This window comes from Xyrauchen texanus, chromosome 45 (assembly GCF_025860055.1).
Source record: "Xyrauchen texanus isolate HMW12.3.18 chromosome 45, RBS_HiC_50CHRs, whole genome shotgun sequence".
NCBI classification, from domain to species: Eukaryota; Metazoa; Chordata; class Actinopteri; order Cypriniformes; family Catostomidae; genus Xyrauchen; species Xyrauchen texanus.
The window spans coordinates 9,866,769-9,891,789 of record NC_068320.1 but is presented as its reverse complement, the minus strand read 5'-3'; the positions used below and the strand labels follow the sequence as shown (position 1 = coordinate 9,891,789).

Sequence of the window (25,021 nt, the reverse complement as noted above, 5' to 3'; positions counted from 1 at the left end):
CACTCTAATTATTTGTTTCCTAAGGAATTATATTACTCCAAATTTTAGGCAATCTTCACAGGACATATTTAAGAGAACTACAGACCTAGACTAGCAAGAAATTTGTTGTTTAATGCCAGGAACACATATTAATGGAATTTTCTAATAGCTTGCCAGAAAATGGATTGATGAGTCATTGGCTCATTTTAGTCAAATCTAGTATCTTATACAATCCAAACCAATTTGTCAGACCAGTAAATAGTGCTTCGTCGTCATCCAACGATGGCAAGGAATTGCCCTTATGTCAGTGATACACAGCCAGTCAAAAGTTTGGACACTACTACACATTCTTACTATTTCTTCACATTTTGACATAATAGGAAAGTCATTCAAACTATTCAAAAACACACATGGAAGTATGGGAATTATGATATTAAATGTAAATTATTTCAGAATAATATTTTGGGGGGAGGATTTTCCCTCAAGTGAAATAATCCTAAAGCGTACAGGGCCATTGTAAATGCCATTTCCTTCTATGGTGCCATGTCTATCTGCTTGGTCTTCCTGATATACTCTGACAGAGATGATTGAGAAGAATCAGTAGGGAAAACAATAAGGCATCTGCTCTATAAATAGCCACTGATGTAGAGACTGAGGTCATTCTAAAGCATTTTTGGGATTTTTCAGCCTGCTTTTGGGAAACTGACTTACAGAGCAAACACTCTCATGTGTCACTCGTTGCTTTGGCTCTGACTCTAGCATAAACATTGCTTCCCTTTAAAGCAAATTCCACTTAACATTCTAATAACGCTTTCTCCAAAAGAGCAGATGAGTTGAGTTACTCCGAACTATTATTATTTTATTTTTTTGGATCCTGCTTTGAATACACAAGATTTTCCATGAAGAATATTTAAAAGAAAATCACAGCCATTCGACCATATATGGCTCTGCACAACAAATGGAACTGGCTCCTTGTCACTTTTGCCATATTTGTGTTACATTTCAACCCACCTATTGGCTTATATTAGACTGGAAATAATGGCTTTGTCATCGACAGAACAGTCACAGTGACAGACATTTTCACTAAGCCCTAAAATTACTTCCACATTTCAATTTGGAACTGAGAATCATACAGGACTAACATGACAATCAAAAGTTGTATGCCTACCAAATTCAGCTTTTACTTCAGGTGAACTTTTAATATAGTTTCATATAGGCACATTTATATTTGTACTTCTCTTTAAATGGAATAAAGCAATAAAGTAGATGTTAATGAAAAGGTTGATGCCAACCATAGATTTGAGTCCTGTCTTTAAAAGATAGCACAAACACACTTTTCTCACACCTGTTGGGGTTTTACTGATAAAACAATATATAAATTGTACAAAATGAAGACATAACTTATTTGAGTGTTTCTTAAAGGGATAGTTCACCAAAAAATGAAAATTCTATCATCATTTACTCACCCTCATGCAATCCTAGATGTGTATGACTTTCTGTCTTCTGCAGAACACAAAGATTTTTAGAAGAATATCTCAGCTCTGTAGGTCCATAAGTGAATGGTGGGCAGAAGTTTGAAGGTCCAAAATGCATATAAAGGCAGCATAAAGTAAACCATACGAATCCAGTGGTCCTTCAGAAGTGTTATGATAGGTGTGGGTGAGAAAAAGATCCATATTTAAGTCCTTTTTCACTATACAATTTACTCCTCTTTCACTTTCACATTCTTCTTTTGTTTTGGGCGATTCACCTTTTTCATGCATATCGCCACCAACTGGGCAGGGGGGGAGAATTTATAGCAAAAGGACTTAAATATTGATCTGTTTCTTACCCACACCTATCATATCACTTCTGAAGACATGGATTTAACCACTGGAGTTGCATGGATTACTTTTATGCTGCCTTTATGTGCTTTTTGGAGCTTCAAAACACTGGCCACAATTCACTTGCATGGTGTGGACCTACAGAACATTATAAGTCATCTTATAATGTAAAATAATTAACAGAGCATATGATTCATTGCATCACTATCTACTGGTGGACATTGACCATTCATATGATCGCTAAATAAATGTTGCTTAGTAACAATTTTGTAACTGACAAATGAGGATACATACAGTAGCATATTGCAACATTCTGCACACTATGAACATTTATCTTCAAACAGAATGCAACTGTTAGCCTTCTTGTATAAATTTTGTTCATTATAACATCTGGTTATGGACTCCCAACACCCTTGTAATCAGTATAAAAGCAAAGGCATGGTGGTTAGATTCCCTCTTTCTCCACTCTAATGGTAGACCATAACAATACCATCTGCTGAGATGGGTGAGGGGTGGTCGACAAAATGGGCCACTCAGCTTGTTCTGTGTGCCGCCCATATTTTAACTGGTTTGATCTGTCTGCACCGGGGGTAACTTTGTGTGGCTAAACATCATAGATGTTCTCTTAATCAGTATGTTAAACTCTTATCAGCATGTTTACTGGTTGAACCAAGGCATGGGAATGATTTAAAAATTACAACATATTAAAAAGAACCAGCTGTACTCTATATACACCCGAATGTCAATAGTACATAATTAGGACTTCCTCACAAACAACAGAACATAACTGAAACTTTAGCAAAGAATTCTTTCAGATAGGCTACTTTTCTTGATGTTCCAACACACAATTACGCACTCCTCAGGGTGACCATGTGATATTAGTCATAAAGCTGAAATTATTAGATCACTAAATGCTTCAATCAAGCATAATAACAGATGCCTTGACATTTTTCAGTAGTGTGACAGAAGCTCAGCTATTTTCACTATAGTGTAGCTTTTCCAGAACAAGCTACATTTGTCAATGATTAGCCTAGCGCTTTAGCATCACAAAACACAACTTTTGTCACAGTGTATTGCCAACGCAGCAATGGAGCCATGGAGTAATCAAACACACTCACTCACACTCAGTGAATCGGTTCTTTTGGATAGTTCATGTAAATGAATCATTTAAAATAAATGATTCCCTTAAAACAAAAGCTGTGTCCCAAATGACGCACTATACACTTACAGAATACCTTCTGCACTCAGCCATATAGTGTTTGAATTTTCAAAGTTTAGTATCGTCCCAAATGGAGCACTGAAGGTGTGTCCCACACCGCACACGTCACTATTTTATGTCATTTTGAAGTGTAAATTGTGCGAGTGTTTACACTGAAAATGCAACAAAAGAGGTGAACTACCGGATAATGCACTTTTCCAGCCGTCAAAATGGAGTATGTTGACACTTTTGTTTTATTGTAAAGGCAATATGTTGACACTTCATGCACTCAGCGCAGGTGGCTTGCCGTAGGCTACATAGTGAAAGGGGCAGAGTTAGCGGCAGCAATGGTGATCTGGCAAAACTATTAAAAATAATTGAGCGAAACTTTTGTGAAGACAGCACCTTACAAAAGTGAGTTTAATGCTTTACCATCATACCATGCTGTGTGAATGTATATTATTGAGATATAAGTGATGAACTGAGGGTGGATAGTGTGCTAAAGCTAGCGGTACTACACAGAAGCATGTGCTGTTTAACTGACAGAAGTGACGTTTCAAATGCATGTAATGTGTTAGCTTTAGCGTGTTAGCCAATCTCAGTTCAACACTTGTATCTCAAAGAACGTACATATTCACTCAGCATGGGCTGATGGGAAAACATTCAAATCACATTTGTAAGTTGCTGTCTCTACTGAAGTTTCCTAGTTGCTATATTCTCCATTATGTACAATTGTTTTGTCAGACCAGCAATGCAGCCAGGTAACTCCGCCCCTTCCACAACGTGCAGCAAGCCGCGAGCGCTGAGTGCATGAAATGTCCAACATTCCACACGGTCGAAGAATGGCATCATTTGGGCACTCCTAGGACACTTCCTTTTGTTACATTTTCAGTGTAACATACCTACAACTCGCACTACTTACACTTCAAAATGGCACAGATTTGTGTAGAAGTGTGCGGTTTGGGATGACTTTTAGCATAGGGAAATCCAATTAATTTGAGTGGTCTTTTGGAGGTTCTGTAAATGAACTATTTCACATAAATGATTCACTGATTCACTTGAGTCATGTGTGCAGTAATTTTGCCTTTGTTTAAAGCAGTTAATGTAGTAATCATGACTGTAGTAACACTTTAATTATTTGTGCATTAACTATGATTTTGATACAATTAACCATGGTGGAACAACAGTAATAATATCCATAATAATCATGATTTTGTTATTATATATTTTTTGTAAGGGAATGTCACATCAGTTTTTATGATATAATAAAAGTGGTTTTGTTTATCCGAGTGGTATAAGACGGTGACTTTTCCCTCACTAGCCTTCTGAACACACACACACACACACACACACACACACACAAATTTGGACTTTATCCTAGAAGTCTAAATGATCGTAAAAAAAAAAAAAAAACCTTTGCTGTTCGCAGTCAAAATTGACCGCCCATAGAAAATAAATGGGAAGCACTAAAAAACATAATTATTTTTATTTGTCAAATAAAATATATAAATCAGCCACAATGCAGAAAAAAAACACAGAAATGAAGTGAGATTTTACAACATGCAGAATGCAAAACAAACACAAAATGCTTATTTTGTGTCTTCTCTTTGTAACACCAGATTATGTTTGACTGCAAGCAAAATGTGACATTGCAAAAGATAAATAAATAAAAGCTAAACTTAGACAAATAACAGTTTGATACATTTTAAATATATATTTATATGCATAACTTGTGATAAATGTAGAATTGCTACACAGTGGGTGGCTGTATAGAACACTGCAGCCATCTACTGGCTATTATTGTCATAACATCATTTATGTTATTTTTACACTAGATGGCATAAATCTGTCCTCAATACAGGACACTTCTCATCTGTTCTTCATGCTTCAACTAGGGATTTGATGCAGTGATGTTTCATAAATTTGCATATGCAAATGAGGTTAAATCAATAAATGCATATGTAAATAAGATCTTAAAAAAAAAAAAATCCCAATAGAAGAGCATAATTGTATTGTTTTTACTTCAGAAAATAAATCTATATATTTTTTAAATATATAAAATCAGCACACAGCAAAGTGGCTCCTCTTGATCAGAATAGGAGGGTTAGGTTAGGTGACTGAACAATGATAAATGCCTGAAAATCCACATTACAAGACACTGAAGTCACCTAAAAGGCAAAAGGATTTTATCAATAGAAATCATATCAGCCTTATGCAAGTTTAGCCAATCACTCAGTAATGTATCAGGCCTAATAGTGAGGTAATATAAGCAGTCACAAACATCTTATGCATAAAATCCTTAGAGTAAGCCTACTAATACTGCAATAGTGCTACTAATAGTGCAACACCAAAAAGGTTTCATTGCAATTATTTTCATAATTTTATCAATTTTGTCCTTGTAAATTCATGCAATACTTTTGTTTCTATAATTATCTTTGAATTACATATTTTTCCCCTGTGTACTAGGTAACAATCCAACAATTTTTTTTTTTTACACATTTGTTTTGGTAATGATCTGATTAGACTAGTGAGCTTTGAGCTAGAACTGAAGAAATGTGGCGGACACCGAAAGACTCCAAGAGGGAAATGGAAAAATGCAATTACTGCCAATACCACCATTTATCCCCAAAGCATTATTTGAGCTGTTCATGCTTAAAAACCACAATGAAAACATGCAACGTTCTCTGCCAAGCTCATTTATTATGTAGTGCCATAAGAGAAGTTTGCAAATAACTTTGCTATTGTGGTGCAATATAGAAGAGCTAAAAACATTAGTTGAGATAAAATAATGTTGTTTTTTTTATGCCTTTGCATGAGAATGCCAATGTAATTTCAACCCCCAAAGGAAGGGGCAAGTAAACATTAGCAGACCTCACATACGGAAATGCAAGACTTATGTAAGACCAGCAAAAGTAAACTCAACTCTCATCAGGCAACATTTTCCTGCATTTCCTTTGAACAAAAGAATGCCAGGTTGAGAGCTGATTGGAGCAGAGCATCTGGTGCGACACTGTTGGAGTCTGTCATGCGCCCTCTAGTGACACTGATGCCACTGTCAACCTGGCATCAGTACTCGAACTCTGTAACAACTTCACTGTATTAGATGTCAAATGTCGATTTTTTTTTCCCGCAAATATTTTTGTTTAGGAAAAATAAATAAACTGCACACCAAGAAAACAAACAAAAAAAAAAGGTTTGAGTACAAGATATATAAAATAATAAAATAAAAAAAAACATTTGTACAATTGCATGAATGACATCACAGATCTTACTCAGTCTTGAGTTACTAGAAAAATATGTAGATCAAAAACAAATAAAGAAAAATAAGAAATGTATCATAAATATAATAATTTATGAAAATACTAATAAAATAAGGGGTCCAAGATCCAAAATTGTATTTATCTTGGACACCTCATTTTTTATATTTTCTTTATTTGTTTTTTATCTAAATATTAAAATCAACTTACACTGATTTCACCTTTAGGGTTAATCGCATGCCTTTAAATTTAATTCATGCATTCAAAAATAGTGACAAAGAAACCAAGTAGAATTTACATAATCACAGATTTTAGCCTTGCAGCCTTAATTCTTTAAGTTACTAGAAATATATACATATACACAGATACATACACACATACAATTATATAAAAACACCTTCAGGTTTTTCCTCATACATTTTTAATTCACAGGTTAAAAAAAAAAAGTCAAACTTTGACTGAAACCTTGTTTCTTTGAATTAAGTTCCTACAAATTGGTGTCTGTTGATTAAATATATAGTATATAGAAAAGCTTAATTTCTATTAATTATAATTTAGTATGCCATGATATTTTATAATTATTAAATATAATTAGTATATAATAGTTTTTGGCAACACTATTTTACAGTGTCTGTTACACATATTCTACATCACTATTAATTACTGTAGTAATAACAACAGCAATATGAAAGAACAAGCAGCACAATGAAATAATTACACAGTAAATACATGTAGTTTTATTCAGTAAATATCTATGTAAATACACAGTAACATGAACACTGTAAAATAAAATGTGACCTAGTTGGTTTTTTTTTTTTTGAGGGGGGCACAAAACAAGTTTACTTTTATTTTTCAAATAACATTTAACACCATGAAAATCCCCCCCAAAACGTATCGACTTCTCATATTTAAATACACCAAAATCTTCAGAGAAACCAAAAAACAAACAGGACACAAAAGGCGAAGAGATTTTTACAATGTACAAGTTTATTTTAATGAACTCTCAGTGGTTTGGTAGTCACAGCACAGCTTGCACGGATGAAGCCACACATCTATTGTACAAGATGATGGGAAGTTTAAAAAGGAAAACAAAACAAATCAATTTAAAACCTAAACCAAAGAGGAGACTGCTGACAGTCCAACTACAGCGACATCTTTTTTTTTTTTTCCCCCGACTACAGTATTTTAATTAAAAAGGCCACTGAAATGCATAAAACATGTTTCAGGTGCTTGGACTTCATCTTACGTGGTGGCAAAAAAGTTCGCTAAACCGGACAGCACGACTCCTGACATGGCATTGACAGTGCATGTAGACATTGTAAAAAGGACTGGGTTAGCAATATCTAGGCTTTTCTTTTAGTGACAACACCTTGGCTAATACTACAGCTTAAAAAAAAGAAAAAAAAAAGAGGGGGACAAAAAAGTGGGGGGAGGGGGGGATGAACAGCACTCTTCCAAAGATACTGAATAAAATGAGTGAAATGTAGTGAAACAATTATATTATTATCATCATCGCACAATTACCGTGAACACTTTTAAAACTGAAAAGAATGCACTGAACACCTGCGGCACCGTCCCTTCCAAGAGGGCGGGGCTCTATTGTTATTCAATGACTATTTAGACTATAAAAGAAGAAAATTGTTAAAACACACTTTGTTGTCCTCTGGAGTTGGTATATTTCAATAGTAACAGACAGGTAACCATAAACGCATGCCATGTGCCGTCTCAAACAATACATACAGGTATATACAACTTCACTCAGTACCTGCTAAAACAACGTGAGGAATACAAGATATAAACCAACGACTACACAACAAACTTAAAGAAACGGGAGAAAAGGAGAAGGGAAAGGAAGGAAATCGGGGTGAGCCATGGAAGTGGTCAGGAAGTGAACATTTACTAGTGATGGACTCATTCTTAAAGCATTTTTAGAAGAAATAAATGCGTATATTGCACATACAAGTGAAAGCTTAGATTCCACAAGGTCCACCTGTTCTGTAGAGCCAGAAGTCCATTGACTCGCTCGGACTGAGACGCCGAGCGAGACGAAAGTGTATAGTGTGTGTGCGCGTGCACGAGAGGAGAGTAAATGGGATTTGTGCGCCAACATTGAATGCTGGGAAGTCTTCTGCTGAGAGACAGTGCCTCCGACTCGGGAGCCGGACTTCGAGCGCAATGGGGAGGTCGGTCAGGAAGTAGGAAATAGAGGGCGAGAGCTGCACATTGTATACCACATCTATACAGGAAGAGAGATTAAAGAGCAGAGCAACAACAAAAAAAAAGTGTGGCACAAATAAAATCAGGTGTTCCGTGACAGCCAAGAGAAATTGATGCAAGTGACGTATGTACAACTAAGGCTTATTGGTTAAATAGTTTTTTCAGGCATTCACCGCCAGCAAAGGTTCAATGCCATTCACTCGTCTAGCGCTTTTCCTTAGTTCTGTAAACGCAGTGGTTCTGTGTGGGCCGTCAGGCGTTCGATGGAGCAGAGAAGCGTGGAAAAGCGAGGGACTGAGAAACAGAAGTTGCGACGGAGCCTTCTTGTTGCTGTTGTCTCGTATTAATATCTAGATGTGCAACTGGAGAGCTTCTTTTCTATTTGGAAAGCTTGCTAATAACTCGGATCAGCGCACCGTTTTCGTCCTTTAGTCTCTGGTTGTCTGCTTTCAAGTCTGGTAGCGTCTGAAAGAGAAGGAGAGAAAGATGGTTAGATTAACCGGACACAGGACAAGTGTTGTGTCATTAGCCCGGCTTTAGACATTGACGTTTGTTAATTGCCACCTCCCCACGTCCTTTAATCAGCACTTCCTGTCCAAAACAAGCCCCTTTTCCACCGACAGGTTGATAATGCATGATCTGGAACCATTGTGTGTATTTTCACTATAGAACAGGCAGTTCTGATGGCCGTAATTTTAACGGATAAAGAATGTAACATTGCTGAAGTAAAAACCTTGTTCTTTAGATGTTTTTACAAAAAACGAGGTTCTACTGAGACACTTACAATGGAAGTGAATAGGGCCAGTTTTTGGAGGGTTTAAGGGCAGAAAAGTGAAGCATATGATTTTATAAAAGCACTTGCATTAATTCTTCTGTAAAAACTCATTGATGTATCATATGAGCTGTAAAATTGCTTAAATCATCGTTTTTACATTTGTTTAAGGTTTACAGCGTTCCGTTATCATGTCATAAAATTTGATATAACTTAAAAGAGAACATTTTAGCAAGTTATTTGATCACACTACAATCATGCTAACGTGCATATTGTTTACATCTTGTGGCAACACTAAAAATAGTGAGAATTGTAATGTTTACGGATTGGCCCCGTCAACTCCCATTGTGAACGTCTCACTGGAACCCAGATTTTTCCGCACTGCTGGTGTGCAAAAGCCTGCTGGTCTCGAACCAAGAAATCGGTTAGCATGCTTACTAACGCTTTTGCATGTTGACTCTAAACTTGGTATGTCTCTTTGCCATTGCAAAGACATTTCAACTGCATGTTGCGGTATGTAAATCTCTGGAATAGCACCTCAAAGTTTGGGCGTTTGAATCGCCAAATTGAGTGTGGTTTTTAAAATTGTACGTCAGCTGACCTGCGAGTCTCCACATTAGGCTTACTACAATATAAGCCATACTTTACTGCATAATCCATACTTGCTTTCAAAACAACTTTTTTCAACATTTCAGGTGGCACCCTGGACTAGGACACCAAAGGTTGAGGTGTCGTTTGCGAGGTTAGTGACATAAAATCTTTTACATTTTTTCAGAGTTTCATTTGAGGCATGTAGCAGCACGTAAAACACGGCAAATTCTGCTTTGTTTTATTAGAATTTTCCTGTGTTTTCTGTGCAATCGCTAACGGAGACTGCCGCGCCATAATTTAAATAATGTTTTGCCCAACACAGGTCTTTTATTACGGTACAATATGTTTCAGGTACCCCCGCCTCTAAACAGCAGCTTAAGACAAAACCGACTGAGAGATTTATAGTTTTACTTGTCGTTTAATAGACAAATTTGGAACAACAACATTGGATGTGCATGTCAAGTACGTGTGTGTGCGGAGGATACATGCATTTGTATAACTCGAGTCTGAAGAATATAAAGACATCTTTATTTGTTTAAACTCCTGAGAAATACACCGCCTGTGTACGCGCACACGGTCAAATTAATTATAATTTGACAGGTTCGTGTTCGACTGTATGCAGACACTAAGGGTTTGCGTCAAAACCTAAGTATACTTTGCACTTAGATGATTTATACTGGGTGCCTGGGTAGCTCAGCGAGTATTGACACTGACTACCAGCACTGGAGTCACGAGTTCCAACCCAGGGTGTGCTGAGTCCTCCAAGACTAGTGGCCGTATAATACATGCACCAAGTTTAGATTTAAAAATAAATGGCAAGACAAAGGCAAAACTGAATTAATGTGGCATTGTGAGACACAATGTTCAACTCGCATTCAATGTACCGTGTGTCTTGATGCACACTTTATTTTCTAGGTCTAAAGTGATGTACAAATATCATGTGTGAATTGTTTGCAATGAATAATATTTGTTTTAACTTCTGACCATTGCAATCAAAGGTAACTCGTGAGAGGATTAAGCAAATTACTTGAGATGTTAAAATGTTCTCAAGACTTGTAAACAAAGACTGAGGTGACATATTTGTTTACGGGGAGGTGATGTAGTCACACATCAGTTGAACTAGCACTATCAGTGGAACTGTGGGTCGCTTCTGAAAAGAAGTTTGCAGATCCCCCAGGCCAAGCATCAGCTCTAGCATCATTTGATGGAAAAGGGGCCACAGACCCACACACACACACACACACACACACACACACACACACACACACAGCTAGCAGGCACACTGTTGTTCAATCGAAAACGGTAGCCATGCAACTCTCCACCGCAGTTCTCAGATACAGAGGTAAGATAAGGACGGTGCTAAGGCCAGGCAGTCCACTCTCTCTGAACACAGAGTCCCTTTGTGTGACCTCCAGTGGATGGAATAAAGGGGCTAGAAAACAAGAGTTGTCTGTATGAACTGCTATCAGTGGCACTTGTTACCAGACCCAATTCAATCTTCAGGTTAAAGTGTTTAGGTACTGCACTGCTGCTTAGATTTTGTGAAGGAGTCTGACCCACTGTCAACAGACTGATCATTTTAGTGATATCCGAGTGGAAAGTAACAACCTGGAAACAGTTTGTTCCTAATTGGACATAGACCCATGTAAACACATTATACACATAATTTAAAAGGGCAGATCATATACAATAAACTAACTTCCTTAACTTTAATGTAATAGATTATCGTGTTCAATGTTCACCCTTATGCTGGTCCAAACCAAGTCACGCATGAAACACAGAGTTAAAGTTGCTTTTTTTCTGGACAAAAAAAAGGTGGATGGTGACTGAGGCTGTTAAACTCCAAAAATGACACAAAAAAACCCATATAAGTAGTTCAAGTGACTTGTGCGCTACATCTAAAGTCTTCTAAAGCATGCAATAATTTCGTATGAGGATCCAACCGAAATTGTAATTGTTATTCACTGATAATCTACTCTCCAATCTCTTTTGTATGCATACATTCAAATTTGCCACTTCAAGACGTGTCTTGGCAGGTTTGCCATCAATGATACCATACGGCATGGATTCTTATGTGTTGTAACAAATCATAAGATATATGCAGAAAAGTGAATGAACGCTACAGTGGAGGGGAAGCTTTTCAGTGAATGGCTGCTGTAATATCAATAGTTTGTTCTTCACAAAAGGTTGTCATGGACTTAGAAGACTTATAGGTTACTTTTATAGTATTTCTCCAGGAACACAAAGAAACAACTTTTCTGTTATAGGATAGTAGCTGAACTAGCCATTGACAACTACATTTAACAATCTACTCATGCCTCCCCAGAGAGAGATTTACAGTCAGTAAGCACTGCAGTTATAGACGGGAAATATCCATTAAAAAAAAAATGGTGCTAAAATAAGACCAAAACAACAGAATTTTAAAAGGAACAGAACCAAAAAAAGCTCTTTATAAAAAAATAAAAAAAAACCATTGCAGCAGTTTAGTGTTTAGGATTGTTAGAAAACAGACAGCATCAAAATAATAATAAAGAGAGAGAAACTAGTTCTCATTTCTATTCAGTATATGTTGCCTTTGATTGCACAAGAGAAGCTCTGAATGTAATTGTGTTGCCAGCGACAATCTGTACATTAAAATGCATGAATTTCCAGAAGCCATGCAATCCAGATTAGCCTCAGGCAGAGCATACATGGCACTTCAGCACCAGAAATAAAATCTGAACTGGGATTGGGGGAAAGGGGGACATCTTCAAAGAAATAATTAAGCTGAAAAACTGTTTAATAAGAGAAAGAAAAACAAAAAGGCAAGCACCTCATGCAGGATCTCAGAACCATCCAAAATCTGCACTTCAAAGCAACATTTTAAAACTAGGGGCTGAAAAAAATAATTCACAAACTCATAAACAGTACAATTTATTGCTTAGAAATAGTTTATAAATAGTATGAACTGTGCGCAATGGATATGAGCAATATTTCATGAAAATGTGTTTTTTTTTAGGTGTCACGTTATTTGTAAAATTGATTCAATGTTATTGTAACAATTACAATAAATATAAAGTCATTTTTAATGTATGTTGCAAAAATGTATATTCTTGCTATTCAAAAAATTGTCAATAGTAGAAGTCTTTTTTTTTTTTTTAAGTACATATCAAAACATGGCATATTTTGTAGCTGTTTTGTTTTAGCAATAATTGTATTGCGTGAAAAATACAATAAAAAAAAAAGCCCCAAAATCCTCCCTTTAAGAAAAGGAGGGAGCATTAAGAGAGCCAGAGCATCAGCTCAGACACAGGCTGGCACCTGCCTTATATGGCCGTAGGTGGAGATGAATGGAGCATGAGGAGGGATGCAAGGGGAGGTGGGGGCGGGTCTACAGGTCTGCGGCAGGCAGGTGGCTGCAGCCCTGCGAGAGTTTGGAGAGCACGCGGGCCAGCGCCCTGTTCTCTGCCTGCAAACGCTCGTTATACTGACGCAGAGATTGTATCTGCTTTACCTGAGGAAGATTCTACAGAGAGAGACACAACACACAAAGAAAGAAAGAAAGAAAAGGAAGAGAAACAAAAGAAAACAGGAAAGAAAATGTAAGAAAGAAAGATTAAAAAGGAAAAAAGAAAAGGAGAAAGGAGAGAGTGAAATAAATAAAAAGGAAATAAAGAAAAAAGAGCGAGAGAAAAAGTATGAATAGAGGAAACAAAGAAAGAAAAAAAGAAAGAAAATGGAATGAGAGTGAATGAAAAAGAAAAAAGAAAGAGAAGAAAAAGGAAAAAACAACAAGGAAAGAAAAAAAGAGGAAGAAAAAAAAGGGAGAGATAGAAGAAAATGGAAAAAAGAGAATGAAAGAAAAAGACAAGAAAAAAGAGAAGAAATGAAAAAGAAATAAAGAGAGAGAAAGAGAAGGAAGAACAAGAAAGAAATAAAGAGAGAGAAAGGGAGGGATGAGCAACATCAGGTAAACAAAATAAAAGAGAAACGGAAGAATGTAGAAGAGTGTAAATGACAGATCGTAGACAGTCATAAAATGCAGATATGGGACCATCAAATTAATCAAAAAACAAAACCAAAAAAAAACAATAACAAGAGATAAAGAACAAATTTGGCCTGTCAATCAATTAAAATGACATTATATGCAGATTCATTAATAAAAAATTATTGCAATTAAGGCCCCAAATAAATACTGTAATATTCTTATAATTGAAATAATTATAATATAATAAAAATATTAAATACAATTATTCAAATACAATCACATTATTGTGGCAGATGAATTAAGCATTGATAAGACTACACAAAACGTGACATTAGAAGTAAATATATTGTTTGTTTTATTTCTATATCATTGAACACAAGCATATTATTGTCCTACTCTAAAAAGCAATTCATTTTCAGTTCAGTTCGTCAATCTCTCAAAAGGACACGCCCACTCAGCTCTATTTGAAATGCTTTTCTATCCATGTGGTCATGCATCAGACAGACACAATTGCAGCATCTCACTTTGGTTGTGTCACGTTTCACCGCCTCGTGCCTTTAACGTCGCGTTTAAGAACATTGTGTCAACTTAAAAAGTAGGCTGAAACTTTAAAAACTTGCTTGAGATCCATGATTCTACTGTGCTCTGTTCATGCTCATTCATTTTATGCTGCCTGCTCTCGCCGGTCTGACTAAGCGCGTTGCCTGTACAGCTGAGGTTGCGCTGACTGCCCCCTGCTGACTGCAGAACGCAAATATATCAAAGCTTATTACAGAATTTATGGACTGGTCAGGGGGCATGATTAAGGGGGTACATTTTTAAAATGCATTATTTGAACATATAAAAAGATACAAAGACCTTGTTCCAATACTTTAAATGAACACATGTTAATAAACTAAAACGCAAAAGGACTATGCAATAACATCCCACTCCACAGCACAAAAAAGCCAACTCATCTTCAGATAATCGAGAGAATAAAGAGATTCCAAACAGCTTGCACAAAACACGCCATATGTATACTTGTAGCTCTGTCAAACTCACTTTGGCTCAGACATAACAATGACAGGCTCTTTATAAAAAGCTGAATATGAAAGAGAATGACAGACTTTCCTAGTGGTTATTATGGTCTATTTATAGTCAGAGCAGCAGTTTTATTTGATGAAATGGTATTGTACTGTTAGCAGTAAAGCAGACTTCAAACCAAATAAAGGTAAACTCTTTTATTCTCGTCTAATATTGAGAGACCTTTGAAGTTCAAATAAAACATGTCAAACTAGGCTTGAATGTCAAAACAATTGTTCTCAATTACATATTGATTTTATATGCGGAAAAGGTGAAGTATGCACACAATACACACAAACACACATTTGAAAGCACAAACAAAAATACCTTCAGTTCCTCCTCCATCTCAGAGATCTTCCTTTCCAGAGCTCTTCTTTCCTGCAGACACACACAGACACACAAGTTAACACACATACCCATAAAACACACACATTAAGAACTGCATGATCCACTGCAACCAAAGATACACACACACACACACACACACACACACACACACACAAACACATAGAAAGAGGATGCATTAAATGAAAGGATGACAAAATTGAGAGAATATTGTGAAGAGAAACAAACTGCTTGGTGCCACAGGTAAAAACTAGAAACCTTGTCTAGTAGGTTATGAAAATGAGTAACTCACTGAGTGTAGTTGTATCCAATTGGTCGGTGTTATTGAGATTAATAAGTGATGAGACATTTAGAATGGGGGCAGATTACTGAGAGTGAGTTAACACATATAACATTCAATCCTTTTGAAACAATAGCTATTGTAATGTTTATGGGCTGGCCGCATTTGCTTCCACTGTAAGTGCCTTAATGTAACCACAAGTTTTCCTTCACTTGTATTGAACATTCCTTTAACAGAAGACTGCACACAAAGATATCTTCAAACGCATGCATATACAATACTTGAAAGAGAAATCACACAATAAGTGTAGAAAAATATTCGCTATTACAAATTTGAAAAGTGACCATGTGTTGCATTAGTGACTCAAACACAAATCGTGAAAGAGGGCTGTTGTGATTGGCTGACGGGGTTGTTCCACCCCCTGCGGCTGTGGCAGGCATGTGATTCAGCCAATAGCAGAGCTGTAAACACGTTAAACTCAGGTTAGACGTTACCCATAGCACTCAGGTGGGAATGAGACCTGCCTGCAACCTTCAGACATAAACCAATGGGCAACAGTTACCAACCACTTGGCGATGCAGGCCTGGATCAGGGTCATACTACACTGCCTGGCCAAAGAAAAGCTGCATACACTAATATTTTGTCAAATGGCCTTTAGCTTTGATTACGGTGTGCATTCATTGTGGCATGGTTTTGATAATCTTATGCAATGTCACAACATTTATATCCATCCAGTTGCATTCATTTTTGGCAGAGATCTTGTATTGAAGACGGGAGAGTCGAAACACTCCGTAAAGACTTCTCCAGCACATCACAAAGACTTTCAATGAGGTTAAGGTGAGGATTCTGTGGTGGCCAATTCATGTGTGAAAATGATTCCTCGTGATCCCTGAACCAGTGTTTCACAATTTGAGCCTGGTGAATCTTGGCATTGTCCTCCTGGAATATGCCCGTGCCATTAGGGAAGAAAAAATAAATTGATGGGATAACCGGTTCATTCAGGTATTCAGCTGACTTAATTTTACTGCCACATAATGTTGCTGAGTTAAGACCTGACCAACTGAACCAACCACAGATCATAACACTGCCTCCAGAGGCTTGTACAGTGAGCACTATGCATGATGGGTATATCGCTTCATGCGCTTCCTTTCTTAACCGCACCCATCGCTTTGGAATAGGGTAAATCTGGACTCAGACCACATGACCTTTATCCATTGCTCAACAGTCCAATCTTTATGCTCGCTAGCAAATTGAAGTAGTTTTTTCCGATTAGCCTCACTAACAAGTGGCTTTCTTGTGGCCACACAGATGTTTAGTCCCAATCCTGTAAGTTCTCGTCACATTGTGCATGTGGAAATACTCTTACTTCCACTATTAAACATAGATGCGAGTTCTACTGTTGATTTTTTACGATGTGACTTCAAGCATATTTGTGATCTCCAAACACAAGATTTTTTTGCAGACCACATTTCTTCCGCAGTGCTGACGGTTCACCACTATCCTTCCAGGTTATAAGGCGTTGGACAGTTCTTAACCCAATTCCAGGGATTTCAGTAATCTCCTTAGTTCACAGTAACATATTTTCCACAACCATGGGATACGTCTTCCGACATGGTTGTTTAAGAAATGAGAAGCTAACACTGCATCAGTTAAGGTTAAAAGAAATGCGGCCAGCTGAAACATTAATTATTGCAATAACAATCCAATCATAGGCTCTTAAATATCTACTTATCTAAATCCAAACGGCAACTTTTTTTAGGCTAGGCAGTGTACAATTGCATTGGGATCTTAGAGAACCTTGATTTCTAACCCTATCTAAACACAGCTAAAATCTCAACATTTGAGCAGATATGTTTTATGGATACAATGGCCCATGACTGAGACTGTGATCGATTGACTGAGATTGATGGTTGATACATAATAAAAAAACAAAACCACAAATGTTTCATGAGATATGAAATTAAGGTAATGATATTACTTTTACCCTTTTCTCCATTTCCAGCTGTGATCGGTCAGCAAAGCGCTCCTGCCTCTGTAAAAAAAAAAAAAAAATACAACAAGTGAGTTTGCTATCAACAGCAATAAGGCATGTTTGGCTCCGATCAGGGTTTCCACATGTTTTGAACACTGGATATGCATGTCTTTTCAAGTCATTTGTGATTACTGGATTTGAAGGGGAAAAAAAAAATCATAATTTTATAAATATTGCACTCACAGAGCAATTTGTAGCCTTTTAAATACTTTTGAGCTAAAAATGTAAACTTTCAGGGAAATTCTTTAAAACTACATTTTCATGACTTTTCCATTCCTGGAAATCACAATTTTAAAATTCCCTGACATTTCCAGGTTTTCCATGACTGTAGGAATCCTGTCAGATCCAACTAAACATATTTCACAAATTATTTTCAGATTAAAGAATAACAGTAACCACTCAACAATAAAAATAAATACATTTTGAAACCAACTTCGACAAAGAATTCCTCATTCTTTGGAAAAAATTAAAAACAAAGGGACCCACTTAATATTAGGTGTCTTTAACTACTATGTACTTAAGCATTTGATGCAATGTACTTAATATGTATATATGCGTTGATGCATTGTACTTACATTTTAAGTACCAGCATTTAATAACATCTGTAATTGCACTGTCAACCTTACCCCTAACCCAACCCTTATCCTAACCCTACTTCTAAACCTACCCGTACTTCAACCTGAGGAGCAGCAAATATGTATTACGTGAGAATTTTGCAGAACAACATGTAGTTACACAGTAAATACATTGTATTGTATGAAATTTAATGTTAGTGCATAGTAGTTAAAGACACCTAATATAAAGTGGGACCAAAAAAAAATGGTTGGTGAGTTTAAGGCACAATAATGAATTAAAACAAAGGACTATTGAGGTACACATTTTTGGGGACTCAGAGTAAAGGCCTTCATAAAGATTCATCTTACAGTTTTACAATCTTGTTGCGAATTTAATTCCCAAAACATGGACTTCCGAAAGAAGAGGGGGCCTGGGTAGTTCAGTGAGTATTGACGCTGACTACCACCTCTGGAGTCGCGAGTTCAAATCCAGGGTGTGCTGGGTCTCTAAAGCAACCAAATTGGCCCGGTTGCTAGGGAGGGTAGAGTCACATGGGGTAACCTCCTCGTGGTCACAATCGTGGAGAGTAGCATGAGTCTCCACATGCTGTGAGTCTCCGCGGTGTCATGCACAATGAAAAAGATGCATGGGCTGACTATCTCAGAAGCGGAGGCAACTGAGACTTGTTGTCTGGCACCCGGATTGAGGTGAGTAACCGCACCATCATGAGGATCTAGTAAGCAGTGGGAATCGGGCATGCCAAATTGGGGAGAAAAGGGGATAAAAAAAAAAAAAAAACAGTCAGAAAGAAGAACTGTACCAGGATTTTCTGGAAAGGAACCCCGACTCACCTGTGTGGCCTTCTCCAACTGCAGCTTCAGGTCAGACAGCTCCAGTTCTGTATCACGTAACTGAGCTTTCAACTTTTCGTTCTCAGCTAAGATCTGCTCATAAAGCTGCAAGTGGAGAAAAAGTGTCGAGTAAACGCTGCACTGTAAGAAAACTATTATTTTTCAGGGTGTAAGCATATAGGGATGTGTTTGTACCTTTTTATAGTCAGTGGTGTCATCTCTGTCGAGACGCAAGTACGGCCGACGGCTCTCATAGCGGTCGTAAGTGCTAGTAGAGACAGGGTCATTCCTGAGGCAAAAAGGGAAGGTCATTTAAAGTACCCACTAGTTTTCTAAAATCTCTTATAACTAGGGCTGTCAATTTAACAAGTTAATTCAGTGTAAATTATGTGAAAAAATGCTGATTATGACGCAACGCAACGCAAGTGATATGCTCCAAAAGCATCCGTCTGAGGCACGTGTATATAGACGTGTCCTACCTTGGACAGATGGACGAGTTGAATTTCAAAACGAATTGCTGTGGACTGTAGGCCAGTGATTTAATGATAGGCTTATGTTCACATGATTAAAAGTCAATACGGCTTGCCATACATTAACTAGTATTAAAGTGATGTCTTGGTGGAATAACCATCAACAATGAGTTAAAGGACTCCTACAATGTGGAATAAACTCTTATACAGTAAAAAGTGTATTAGTTGGGAACATACCTGGATAGTCTGTCGCTCTGTGAATGTGAAAAGAGAGAGAGAGAGAGAGAGAGAGAGAGAGAGAGAAAGGAGGTTGATACACTTGTTTACTTGTCGTTAATCAATCACATGCTCATAATGCCTTTACTGTCTCAGTTTTGCAGCGGTCAAGACTATTAGTGTGTCTAGAATGCAGATTATCAATTAGTTCAGGATGGATTGCGAAGCTCTTGTTCCCAACTCTGATGTCCTGCTTAATTCTGCTACTTAATGAGAATCTGTGCAGGTCAGCAATCAATCATTTCCCGTTCATCAAACATTAAACACATCTACGGACGTGTTTAAAGACATTAGGTGTAATCCTTTTTATTTTGTTCCTGCAACAATAAGAATTACATCTCAAAAACCTAGATTCAACTTCATCACATTAACCAAGGACGTACTGTCGAAAAGGAAGTAAAAGGATGCCTTCGTTTCCTCTTTCCTTATTCTTTGAGACCTTTCAGTTCGTATGCTAGAATTCCAGTCCACATATAGTTGCAACTGAAGCCTCAGTGCTGAGATAAGTGAACGAGCTCAGGGCATGGGACATTCGAATCTACAGCCCACTTACTGTAGCTGATTGCCCAGGAGGCGTACAGCAGCACTTAGCTTTGTGTCAGAACTTCCTCCATTCCTTTTCAAAGCAGCAAAGCTCACCGAGTGGAAATGTGTGCTATTCATCAAACAAAAAAGCAGCTGTCTCCTGAAGAACCTAGAACATCCATTAAACTTGATTTAACATTTGCAACTACCCAAACAGGAACTGATATTTAGCTCTATGGGACCATATGTAAGCTGATAACTGCATTTGAAAAAGTATTGAAATAAGAAGCCAACGTGAGCTGTCTGCTGGTATCTCTTCCTCTGCATACACACAAGGATAAAGGGCACTTCCTGTTCTTCTTCAGCTGACCCAGCCCTTAACAACAAAGCTACATTGTACTCTTTTGTTTTCTCAATCCTGCTCAATTTTTCTGACTCTCCCAGTTTAATTCTGTAACTTATTAGTCATTCCCAGTTTTCCACCCAAAACGTGTGATCTCGTTCCAGGAAAATGTTGGCACAGGATATCCGGGATATTGTCATATCCTCACAGTGACTCCTAGTATCGCCACTGAACAAGAACACTGAGCGAATCGGCACAATAACAGGCAATCAGAACATACATTTGATCTTTAGTAAACAGCTAAATTGTAAAGGATCTTGGTCCAATCAGATTTCACTGTGGGCGGGGCTTCCCTGCACAGCGTGATAAAATGTCCCGTTGCTTGTCACGTCACCCAGTTTATTTGGAAGAGGTAACCTTACAGTGTCAAACTGCAATTAGACTTCATTTTTGCTATCTGTTTATACTAGTGGTCAACTTTTGCGATATTTCTTACTCTTTCTTTACTACCCCATGTGACTACCTCCCTAGCAACCGGGCCAATTTGGTTGCTTAGGAGACCTGGCTGGAGTCACTCAGCATACTCTGGGATTCGAACTAGCAGACTCCAGGGGTGGTAGCCAGCGTCTTTACCACGAGCTACCCAGGCCCCCTACCCAGGACTTTTAAGCAAAAACTACACTGAAACACACTGGGAACTCTTATTTTGAAATTACGAAAAATCTATCGGCAACTATAGGCATAGATTTTTTCCGATAACCGATAGTTCCAAAAAAAATTGATCTGTAAAAACCGATATATCTGTCTACCTCTAGTATAGCCCATGAAAGTTGTAACTTTAAATACATTAAAGAAAGTTTCTTATCAGGCAGTAGTCATTCAGTACTACTCTCTGCAGGTAAATTGTGGGTGGACTGACATTCACCTGTGACTCTCCTTTAGTGCTGCCATCTTCTGAATCTGACGGCTGATCCGGATCATTCTCGTCACTCTGTAACACACAAAAACAGACATTCTTGATACAAAAACACAATTCAAATTACACACTTGACTGTTTTGGTTCAATCCAGTTTTTGCATTATCAAAAAGTCACAAAGTGACTGGGTTGTTCTTACTAATAATGCTCCAACAATGTCCAGGAGTAACAATCGGCAAACGATGGCTTTTATCTTTAGGAGTAGGGTTTGGATTGGTCTGTAGTAATTAAATATATTTATTACACAGCTCTCTGGAATACTCTATTTTGATTGGTCAATGGTGCCATCTAGTGGTCTGATATCTCTGAGAAACAACCGCACAGCCACAAATCAGACCACTCATCCGGGTATTGTGAGCAATCTTTCCTGCTTCTCGGATCACAGTGCTATCTCTACAAATTATTAAATATTTACTAAACAATGTTTCATGAGCATTTATTTTGTTATTTTGCAAGTAGTCTTGTAATAAACTGTATAATGAGCAGTCAGGCATTCCTTAATTACAAAATAAACCAACAGAACTCCGGAGGTGGATTTCAACTGTTCAGCAGTTGATTTCTTCTCGCATAATAACATAATTTTTATGCAAATCGATGTTTCATGTCCATTTGTTTGTTTGTTTATTTGGCAAGTAGTCTTGTAATAAGTTGCATAATGAGTCAGGTGGACATTTTCACAGAATAAAAACCAACAGAACTATGATGCAAACCGTCTGATCACCCTGTCTCGGTTTATTTTGCGATAACAAGCGGCATATAGAGAACTTGGTGTGTGTATTTGTAGTATGTTTTTATTACATCCTGGGTCCAGAAGGATACTCCAGTGGAACGTCTTTTCTCTCGTGGTCGTCTGCGGTCTCGTATGGAGCGAGGTTGAGACTTGTCCTCTCCGTCCTTGTCCTCATCCTTTTCTATTTTATCAGACCCTGTTTAGAAAACCGAAACATGGTGCTTTGAGTACAAAAATCTGTATAGTGTGACATGAGTTTTCCTTCAACTCTGAATGTCTGCTATTTTGTCAACTTTTACAGTACACTAGCTTATAGACGGCTTCAAAACTAATAGACATGTACTAATTTTTTGAATGTCAGTGCAAAAGGTCTTAAAAAAAGGCTTCTTTTTCTTTAAGCAACAATTTCCTATTTGCTTCTTGATTTTGGAGTGAAATATGACCTGGATATTTCTTCATAAGATTCTTCCATACAACTTTAGGACTGTAGTATGCGTGTTAGCATGCAGTACCTCTTTCAATGTCACGTGTGGAGAGGCTGTAGGTGGAGGTAAGGCCAGTTAGGCTGTTGGGCCTGTTCACAGAGGAGGTGCTGTAGAGAGAAGAGGTGCTGCTGGTCGAGGAGGAGGGCAGGGTGGAGGAAGCCGTGGTGGTGGATGTTAAGGAGGAAGTGCTACGATACTTCTGGAGGGACAAGAAATATGTTTGGTCAGAATTTTTCATTTGCGATAAAAAAACAAAAAGTAAAGCCATTTATTTAATTGCTGTAAAAACGAGGGAATATCATCAAATGAAATTCCACAAACTGTCATCCCTACTAAAAAAACCAATCCAGCTAAAACCAGCTTCTGATGGCAGCTGGTTTCACATGGTTTCACCTCCTCAAAGCTGCGGTATCGTGACCTGTAGTCATCCTCCTTGGTCTCAGTCTCTTTCTTCTCCTCCTGTTTCTCTTTATCCTGTTTCTCCTTTTCTTCCTTCTCGTCTTCTCGAGGCCGCGTGGGGCGAGGGTGACTGATGGTCTTCTTTGCCTCTTGGAGATCAGTCAGGGTCACACCCTGAAAAAGTCAAAGGATCAAAAGAGATGCTCTGCCATTCATTTCAGAGACTGGTAAATGATCCCACTTCCTAGAGAGACTTTCAAGATGTGGTTTCCAGAGTTGGGAAGTAACTAACATACTAGTAACTAAAAAGCATTTAAACCCAAGTCACAACCAAAGAGAAAACATGGCCTTGTTTAAGAGAGGAAACGCTACATTTTCTCTATATACTGCTGAAAAACTGATGCGTTTAAAGAAAACACAAAGCAATGAAAGCACCCAAAAGAAATCCTATGTAAACACCACTGTTTTTTCTCTCTGTTACTAGAGAATTCTTGCAGAGGTGTTTGGAGGAGAGTCTAGACTTGCCTGTGTGGACCTCCTGGACTGCCGCGCCTGTTTGGATCTAGCTTTCCTCTGAGACTCGGACTCTTCGTCACGCACAGGGGTGAGGTATGATCTGCAGACACAACACAAATGCACAAAAGCTCTTAATCCAGTGTAGTCATACCAGCTGCTGAAGAAACATGTTCTTGCCTGTTGTTGTTCATTAATCAGTAAATTCAGATTAATTTGTATAAAACACAAATGTATGTTTTTTTTTTAACACTTTTATTGTCAATATTTCTTGACACGGGATAGGTAAAGACTATGTTATAAATACTGCATAGTTTTGTCAAGATCATAAAAAAAAATAAAACAATTGTAGCTATATATTTGATATAATTAAGAGAAATAATTATTTAAATAAAATTGTTCCATCCATTGTCTTAACAGGTCAATTTTGACCCCGTATAGGAAGACCCAGCTGTGACCTTTCACCTTCAGAATTTCTGGATGTTATCCAGAATAGACAAAAATATTTCAAATTAAGCTCCTAGCCCCACTGTACCAAACATATTTGCAAAGTTTTACACACACTGTGTGTGTGTGTGTGTGTGTGTGTGTGTGTGTGTGTGTGTGTGTGTGTGGTCATCTCACTCCTTTGAGTTTGTGCATTTAGCATTGTGACTGATTTACAGTTTTATTTTGTTTTTTTAATAAAATAGTTTCACCAGTTCTGTCTGTGTGTGTGTGTGTGTGTGTGTTCACATACCATGCAAATAAAATTTTCAGCTCAAATTGCTCGCGCGACTTTGACCGTTGGATTTTAAATGTGTTTACACTTGCGTTCGTGCGAGTAACGTGATCCCGCGAGTATTTCCCTTCTCTTCCGGAAAAGGTCAGGAGGTGGGGCTTCTACGACTTGGTTCATACTAAAGTACAACCAATAGCTGGAATCAAGTAGACGTGCATATTTACAGAACTTCCTCGCTCACTTTCCTCCAAGCGATGTCTTTTTTCGTTCGGTCTCTGTACATGTATGACGTTGTGTCATACAATTCCGGGTGCCCACACACGGCCCAAATTCACGTATATTCGCATCTTTGCATTGACTTTGTATGTAATCATGCTTCGCGTTGTATGTGAATGCACCATACGTTTTTTTGTGGGTATGTGAGAGGGTGTGTATGTTTTGCACTGAAGATGTTTAAGAGTCTCACCCTCAGTTTTTTTTTTTTGTCCGATTTATTGATTGAGAAAATAAAGTTTTTTTTGGTCTCTCTCATTCATTTGTCTTAACGCTCCTTACCATATGAGGGCTAAGACAATAAGAAGGTTACATTATTTTAGACCAGTGAGACTTGTCTGAGGGTGGAGCCACATAATAAAACGTCTTGTCATGCTATAT

The 25,021-nt window shown here is 37.7% G+C and overlaps 1 protein-coding gene across 18 annotated transcripts in view; it reads right to left on the bottom strand.

Moving 5' to 3' along the window:
- Window positions 1-7,224: 7,224 nt before the first annotated feature.
- LOC127637681 (protein phosphatase 1 regulatory subunit 12A-like) overlaps window positions 7,225-25,021 on the bottom strand; it is a 102,743-nt gene continuing 84,946 nt past the window's right edge. For 9 of the 18 annotated variants that reach the window (XM_052118869.1, XM_052118883.1, XM_052118874.1 and 6 more), the window contains 12 exons: window positions 23,659-23,749; window positions 23,128-23,307; window positions 22,762-22,933; window positions 22,318-22,445; window positions 21,469-21,534; window positions 19,637-19,653; window positions 19,125-19,218; window positions 18,930-19,034; window positions 17,470-17,523; window positions 15,194-15,244; window positions 13,142-13,342; window positions 7,225-8,939 (listed from right to left, as the gene is read on the bottom strand). In XM_052118869.1, the coding sequence (XP_051974829.1) occupies window positions 13,208-13,342; window positions 15,194-15,244; window positions 17,470-17,523; window positions 18,930-19,034; window positions 19,125-19,218; window positions 19,637-19,653; window positions 21,469-21,534; window positions 22,318-22,445; window positions 22,762-22,933; window positions 23,128-23,307; window positions 23,659-23,749 (1,093 nt within the window). In that variant the 3' untranslated portion in view covers window positions 7,225-8,939; window positions 13,142-13,207. Of the gene's footprint in view, window positions 8,940-13,141; window positions 13,343-15,193; window positions 15,245-15,985; window positions 16,023-17,469; window positions 17,524-18,929; window positions 19,035-19,124; window positions 19,219-19,636; window positions 19,654-21,468; window positions 21,535-22,317; window positions 22,446-22,761; window positions 22,934-23,127; window positions 23,308-23,658; window positions 23,750-25,021 lie in introns of those variants that run through there. The other 9 variants (XM_052118872.1, XM_052118873.1, XM_052118889.1 and 6 more) reach the window with 5 other exon arrangements.